The sequence below is a fragment of the Eriocheir sinensis genome, unplaced genomic scaffold (genome assembly GCF_024679095.1).
Source record: "Eriocheir sinensis breed Jianghai 21 unplaced genomic scaffold, ASM2467909v1 Scaffold265, whole genome shotgun sequence".
Lineage (NCBI taxonomy): Eukaryota > Metazoa > Arthropoda > Malacostraca > Decapoda > Varunidae > Eriocheir > Eriocheir sinensis.
In genome coordinates this window covers 438,256-445,942 of record NW_026111571.1, presented here as the reverse complement: position 1 = coordinate 445,942, position 7,687 = coordinate 438,256, and the positions used below count along the sequence as shown (strand labels likewise).

The following is a 7,687-nucleotide window of genomic DNA, read 5'->3' as shown; positions in this document are numbered from 1 at the left end:
AGGCAGAAGGAAATACAGATGAAGGAAGATTGTTCCAGAGTTTACCAGCGTGAGGGATGGAAAAGTGAAGATGCTGGTTAAGTCTTGCATAAGGGGTTTGGACAGTATAGGGATGAGCATGAGTAGAAAGAAAGTCGCTTGCAGCGGGGACGCGGGAGGTGGGTGGGGAAGAGGCATGCAGTTAGCAAGTTCAGAAGAGCAGTCAGCGTGGAAATGTCGATAGAAGATAGAAAGAGAGGCAACATCGCGACGGACTTTAAGAGGTTGAAGACTATCAGTAAGAGGAGGAGAGCTGATGAGACGAAGAGCCTTACTAATTAGGGCCGTGTTCTTAAGGCTGGATTCACACGAGCCACTTCTTAGTGGTCAGTGGCCGCCACAAAATAATGGTCAAAATAGAACACACACATCTCTATGGGTGCATGCACACGGGCCACTTTTTTGTGGTCACCACAAAACAGTGGCGAGTTGTGGCGGGCGGAACCATTTTCCGACCACGCCACTGTGACCGGCCATAGTGGCCAGGGATAGTTTTAGACCCTTCTTTTCTTGTATTAAATCAACTCTTATCACTCATTAATTACTCCATAAATGATCTCACCGTCTCGTATCCCTGGTAGCGTGATCCGGCTTAAGTTGTTATTGGAGACTGGTGTTCGGGGATAAACAAGGGAAAAAGTATATATACATTTATTTAAAATTAAATGAAAGTAATTGCCTTACGCAATATTCTATGCTCAGACGATCATAACACTGGCATATTCAGCAATGGATGCAACATATGACAAACGACATGTCTTAACCATAATACTACAATATGTGCTCAGTTGTTGCCAATAATAATAACACTCGTCGTTCCACAAGCAGTGGTTTGTATCTCTGCTTACATCACAATCATTATGTACTCTTCACAAAATCCTAATAACACATTCCTGTAGTATAATCTACTACAAGTCATGGAAACACATTATTTTACCACACCCAGTGGTTTTACCTTTGCTTTACATCGCAAACAAATAATCACAATCCTGTCCCACTCACAATCCTACTTCACATCTCCTACATTATAATCTCCAGGACAATACAGTCGGTTTCCCTTAGATTCTCGAATTTCTACTCACGATTAAGATCACAACAGCCATCCTCGGCTGAGTGAGTAGCAGGTCTGCTTGAGGCGAGAACCAAGCTCGGTCTACTCATACCACTGATTTCTAGGCCACATTTTTCTTTGCTTTAGGCGGACTTACATCCTTGACACGCCCTTAATTCTTTACATAACCAATGGCCAATACTTCCTGTCACACCCATCTGCTCGCTCATTATGTTGTATTGTTTTACTTCTCCTGCTATTCGTGAGTCAGTCTTAAGACACTCCCACAGTGATTTTTCTGTTAAATTATTGGCTCATAACATGTCGCCACGACTGACGTCACGGGTCATGACGTCACGGGTCAGAGTCTTTTTCAATGGTTGTTCACACTTTCTGACCACGCCCACTGGGTATCTGTTTTATGTATCTGAGTCTGGGTATCTGTTTTCCTTTACCCTCGTTGTTTCCCCTCTTTTGTACTTGAGATGTTTACACTGTTATAATTTATATGTCACCCTTCTTGTTAGTGTTTGTCCTGTCAGATGTTTACACAGTTGTATATCTCTCATTCCTCTCTGGGTATCTGTTTTTCTTTATCCTCGTTGTTTCCCCTCTTTTGTACTTGAGATGTTTACACTGTACTGTTATGGCTATTCCTCTTGTTTGTTCGTTTTCTGGTTCCTGACATAGATACCGTTGTTTCAAATGGCAGCGTGCACACGAGCCACTATGGGTGGCCACCACCCTGCCACCCGCCGCTTTCCCTCTGTCCTGACATTTGAACACATGAATTTTAACTGTCATAATTATGTATAAGTATGACCTTCACGCATAAATTGTGTTCAGGATATAATGGATAAGCTCTTATATGCTTTCAGAACTAATGTTTCATTTCGTTTCACAGTTTTGCATATTAATTGATTCTGGTATGGATTTATTACTGAATGTGGTAGTTTTATTTACCCGGAAGTAGAAAGAGGAAAGTGTTAGGTAACCGCAAAGACTGCTGAATTATGTCAATAAAATACATCTAATGTGACTTAATATTCTTCATGTTCAGTCTTATTTTAAAATTACCGCAAGTCTCTCTTCTACTGGCACACACTTCCTCATGTTGATGTCCTGCCGTGTTACACGTGGACCATCTGCACAGGTACCGACAACGCCATATACTCGTGCTGAGCGAGTCCATAACACCGTGGGCCAGACCAATCCGCCGTAAGACTTCCTGGCCAGACTCACCGTTACATAAGAACATAAGAACGCAGGAGTCTACAAGAGGCCGGTAGGCCTGTACGAGGCAGCTCCTTTGACCCTCAGCTCCCGTGTATCTAGCCCCACCTAATATCGCTGTCCATGAATTTATCTAGTCTATTTTTGAATATGACAATTGTATTGGCACTCACCACATGACTGCTAAGCCTATTCCACTCATCCACCACCCTGTTAGTAAACCAATTTTTGCCTATGTCCCGTTATGAACTACGCTACCAAGATACGTGAAACTTTCTGAGATCTCAACGTCCTCGCCACACGCATGAACAGACTGTACTGTGTCATCCAGCAAGCCTCCAAACACCTGTACCTTGGTCTTGGCCCAGGAGACCTGAAGTCCCAAGGGCTTCGCCTCCTCGTGCAGTGCCTTGAGAGCCATCACCAAAACCTCCAGCGACTCCGCCAAGATTACTTCATCATCGGCAAAAACAAGCACAGCCCTGCCCTGCCTAGGCAACGAACAGGCTGAGTCATCGTGACCCGCCCCGCGCCTAGGTCACGTGACGAACTAGGAAAACGAGTCAACAGCCTCCCTATAGCAAATAATATAAAATAGCTTGTCGCGAATCTAAACCGCGACACTTATGTTCTTATGTTGTGGCAACACTGGTGTTTGGAAGCAGAGAATGAGCTCTCCAAGATTCAAGCTTTTTCTGTAATAATTAGGACACCAGCATGAAAGCCTTGCAAAATCAAGCAAAACGGAACTTTTTAAAAAAATCTGTTTATATTACAGTTTTTGCTGAGTACCTGCTTTTGGTGCATCAGTCTCGCATTTGTCGGAACTTATCAAAAAACATTAGGGCATCAATCATCTCATAGCATCCACTATTTGATCTCTGGGGGACACTGGCTTTGGCTTCCAGTGTAACGCTCCGCCCTCAACCTCTGGTCTTGAACGCTATCACCACTGACCTGACCACCCTTTTTATAGCGGCGGGCATCCACCCAAGGTCTTGAACCACCCCAGACAAAATGCAGCAGTCATTTGAGGGTGGAGTGTAATATTCTGGAAGTGGACCCAAACACCTGGCCGCCCTAGTGTTGGGGGTGGGTGGGGGGGCTATCGAGATGCTTGACGCCCTAATGTTTTTGATGAATTCCGTCAAATGCGAGACTGATGCACCCAAAGCAGGCACTCAGCAAATACTATAATACAAACAGAATTTTTCTGAAGAGTTCACTTCTGCTTGATTTCACAGCCTGACTTTCATGCAGAAAAGAATTTTAAAGAGGAGAACCTTGCACCGGTCATTTATTTCCTCTCGTTTACCAATAAATAAAACGACGAGAATGATCTGCTACATTTTTGTTAACAACAGTGTCACTCATTGTACTGAAGTGTAATTGCCGCAAGCCCCAGAGAAACAGGGAATCTATAATAATTGAAAAAATAGTTCAAGCCGGGTGGACCCTGTGACCTAAAACCCACGGACTGGAACTCTGAATATACCTCACTGGGGGGAACTTAGTCTATTAACCCGTCCGCTGCGGTTGGCATGGCTTTAGATCTCACTGTTAGCCTAGTGGCATATATATATATAGTCTCATGTCTTTCTCTGTCTCTGTGGTGGATAGTGGAGTGTTTCCCATGTGGTATTGGTGTGCTGGATATCCTCTCCCAAGGTGCAGGACTTTACATTTTCTTCATTGAATTGTAGCAGCCACTTTTTGTTCCACTCCTGTAGCTTGATGAGGTCTTCTGCTAGGAAATGCACAGTCAAGGGGTCAAATATGATTTTCCCATTTCATTTCAACAGAGTAAATTTTAATGTAAGTGGAGTTTTTCCATGTCGAGAATATGCTAACAGCTCCTCATTTTCATTTTCCATTTCCATCTTGCAGCACTCACGGTCAACGGCACTGCCCATACACTCAGTCCACCCTGGCGGGGACCTCACCAATGACCTCCATGAAAACAGGGTCCCAGACAAGCCAGTTGGTCTGAAGGGTGAGTGTTTCCCTCAGTGTTGTGATTTACATCCTCTGTCCCCTTCAAATTGTCCCTCCTACCTCCTACCTCCTTATCCATCACTTAATTCTTAATTCCCAACAAACAGTATATACCTAATATATGTGTTGTGCATAGAATTTAGGATAACTTACAGGTACAATACATTCGTATAATTTTGTTTTCATGGTACAAAATATTCATGTTTGGAATCCATGATAAAACCTACATAGTGATCATGATGGTGGAGTCACTGTGTTATCTGTAGTGTCTTGTGGTCCATTACAGCCGTGGCGCTGACTGACCACATCAGGGTGTGCTGGCAGCCCCCCGCACAGCACAATGTGATGCTGTGCGGCTACACCATTGCCTGGGACCGAGGCGTGGCGGACATCTACTCCAAGATCATGGACAGCAAGCAGTGCAGTTACATCATTGATAAGCTGGGTGTGTAAGATGATCATTTGTGCCTAATTCTCCATTTTCTGACCTAGTAGTATGCAGACCTGCAGTGTGATTCTCCACAAGACAGGAATTTTGAATTAGCCACTTCTACATTTGAAGGTAAAGATTTTGTTAATCCGTCAAATGCGATTGGCGCGGATTTGCCTTCACTGTTAGTCTGGTAACCTTTCTCTGCCTCTCTGGTGGATAGTGGAGTGTTTCCCATGCGGTATTGGTGCGTTGGACTTTACATTTTTCTTCACTGAATTTTAGTAGAGACATTTTGATCCATTTCTATGGCTTGGTGAGGTCTTCTGGTAGGAAATCCACAGTCAATGGGTTAAATGATGTCATAGTTAACCATTTATTGAGTCTGGAGTTAACATCACATTCACCCCCCCCCAAAAAAAAAAAAAAAAAAAAACGATTATGGAGTCCATAACAAGTTTTCATTTAAGCTAAGTAAAGTGAAGGTAGAGATCTTGCTAAGTAGATTATAGTTAAACATTTATTGAGTCTGTTAACATTTCACACACACACACACACACACACACACACACACACACACACACACACACACACACAGAAAAGTATTTACACAACATCATAAAAGTTAGCTCTCCATATTGTGAAGACCCTGGACCATGAGAGCAATTATTGAGGGAAAGGAGGTGGTATTTAAGTTGCCATTTTCAGACTCATCATCGTTCAGGCTTGTTCTCTGTCTGCCCTGAACTCTCAGATATTTCCTGGGTTGTCATAATGTTAGTCAGGTTATTCATTGGATATCCGTGACCTGTTATCTGTCGTTCTACCTGTGTTATTCTACCTGATGTCTGTTAGTCTCTCTTATTTGTTATCTGTTCTGCCCAGCTTAACCCCTTGACTGTGGATTTCCTAGCAGCAGACCTCGCCAAGCTACAGGAATGGAACACAAAGTGTCCGTGGCTACAATTCAATGAAGAAAAGTGTAGTCCTGCACCTTGGGAGGGGATATCCAGCATGCCAATACCACATGGGAAACACTCCACTATCCACCACAGACACAGAGAGACCTGGGACTATGCTGCCAGGCTACCAGTGAAGGCAAAATCCGTGTCAATCACTACGGATGGGTTAAAGGTTGTGAAGAAATTGTTGTATTGTTACGATTAGGTCCATAACAAGTTCTCCGTCTCCTCAGAACCCAACATGGAGTTTGTGATAAGCCTGCGAGCCTTCAACAACGTGGGTGACGGGCAACCGGTGTACCAGCAAGTCCGCACCCAGCCAGAGGAGGAGGAGGTGGTGGCACCCACGCTGGACCTGGCGGTGGGGGTGAAGGCCGTGGTGCTGCAGTGGGCGGACACCATGCTGAGCCAGAACCAGGTGATTTATTTATTTATTTTTATTATTATTATTATTATTATTATTATTATTATTATTTTTTTTTTTTTTTTTTGCAAGGGACGCAATTCAAGGTAAAAATATTAAACAACAATTAAAAGGCCACTAGATGCCGTTCCAAACACAAGCATGAAGAATGGGAGGTCAAAAGAGGTCAGTTTTGGGTAGTGTTGCTGGGCTGCTTCAGGGAGGGCAGTCATCAACTGGAAAATGTATGTTTTATCTCATGTTCTTTGTGCACTGTGTCACAGACTTGCCACTTGCATCAACACAGCAGCGGAAAAGTTGGTCATTTGTCAAGGAACTTATTCACCACTTACACATTCTTGTTTCCCTGCACACACTCCCTTATTCACCTCATACCCACCTCTCCACATCCTTATTCGTAACTTGCATCCTTCTCCCTCCTACAAACAGCCCCTCATTCACCTCATATCTTCCTCTCTATATCCTTATCCATTACTTACTCATACTCTCGTCCCAGCAAACTCCCTTATTCACCTCACGTCCACCTCACACATCCTTATTCATAACTCATGCATCTTCTTTTTCCTGCAAACAGTCCCTTATACACCTCATATCCTCCCTCATACATCCTTATCCTTCACTTACACATCCTCTTTTTCCTGCAAGCACTCCCTCACACCCTTCCTATCCTCCTGTCATTCATGTCTCATTTCACAAGCCAGTCCTTCATCCAGTGACCTTTCTTATGTTTTCTCTCCGTCCTTGTACCTGACTCCCTGTTAATACTGACCTTTGACTCCTGCAGTACAACAGCTGCACCACCTTCTCGTCCTCATCCTCCAGCCGCTACGTCAACGCCACGGATGTATGTGACCTGCCTCATTGACAGCCTCAAGCCATCAACAGTGTGTGAGTTTGCTGTGAAGACCATCAGGGTGAGACCACAGTGCTGGAAGCCTTCGTTCTTCTTTCAGTAAATATTCACTCAGTCCTGCAACACTTCTCAAGGAAATCCTGCACAGCTGAATCCTTGCTGTGATGAGGCACAGATAAATTATGACTCATAGGGTGAGCTATTACTAGTGTTTGAGATATTGATTTTTTCATTGACCTTTTGCAAATACTTAAAAATGAACCTTACATAATGGTATTAGAAACAGCACAGCAAGGTTGACAATGATTTAATCAAATTGATTTAATCAGATGATTAAATGATTGATTTTTTTTCTGAGTATAAGTATTCCCTAGGTTAAATGGTGTGCTCGAAAGACGATAAAGTAAAACAACCTATTCATGTGCAATGATTCATTTATTCTCTTCAAAGTATATATAAAAAAAAAGATTCCTACATTATTATATCCTCCTGCGCTAATGTTGCCAACTTGCCATATGTTTTTTACTAGGTAAAAAATCAGCCTCCTTTAATCTATACTAACTTGGCCGTCAATGTATCATAATAGTAACCAAAGTTTGCAACCAAACCGTAACAGAATAGAAGTAGATATTCTTCTGTATGGTAATAATATAATATTCTGTCATGAAAATGACAACTTCAGGCAACTCTATCTGTCCTA

At 43.0% G+C, this 7,687-nt stretch overlaps 1 protein-coding gene across 1 annotated transcript in view; it reads left to right on the top strand.

The window, feature by feature from the left end:
• LOC126991363 (neogenin-like) overlaps nt 1–7,332 on the top strand; it is a 7,920-nt gene extending 588 nt beyond the window's left edge. The window contains exons 2-5 of the mRNA XM_050850123.1: nt 4,211–4,316; nt 4,605–4,763; nt 5,944–6,128; nt 6,919–7,332. Of these exons, the coding sequence (XP_050706080.1) occupies nt 4,664–4,763; nt 5,944–6,128; nt 6,919–6,999 (366 nt within the window). The 5' untranslated portion in view covers nt 4,211–4,316; nt 4,605–4,663 and the 3' untranslated portion in view covers nt 7,000–7,332. The remainder of the gene's footprint in view (nt 1–4,210; nt 4,317–4,604; nt 4,764–5,943; nt 6,129–6,918) is intronic.
• The last annotated feature ends 355 nt before the right edge of the window (nt 7,333–7,687 follow it).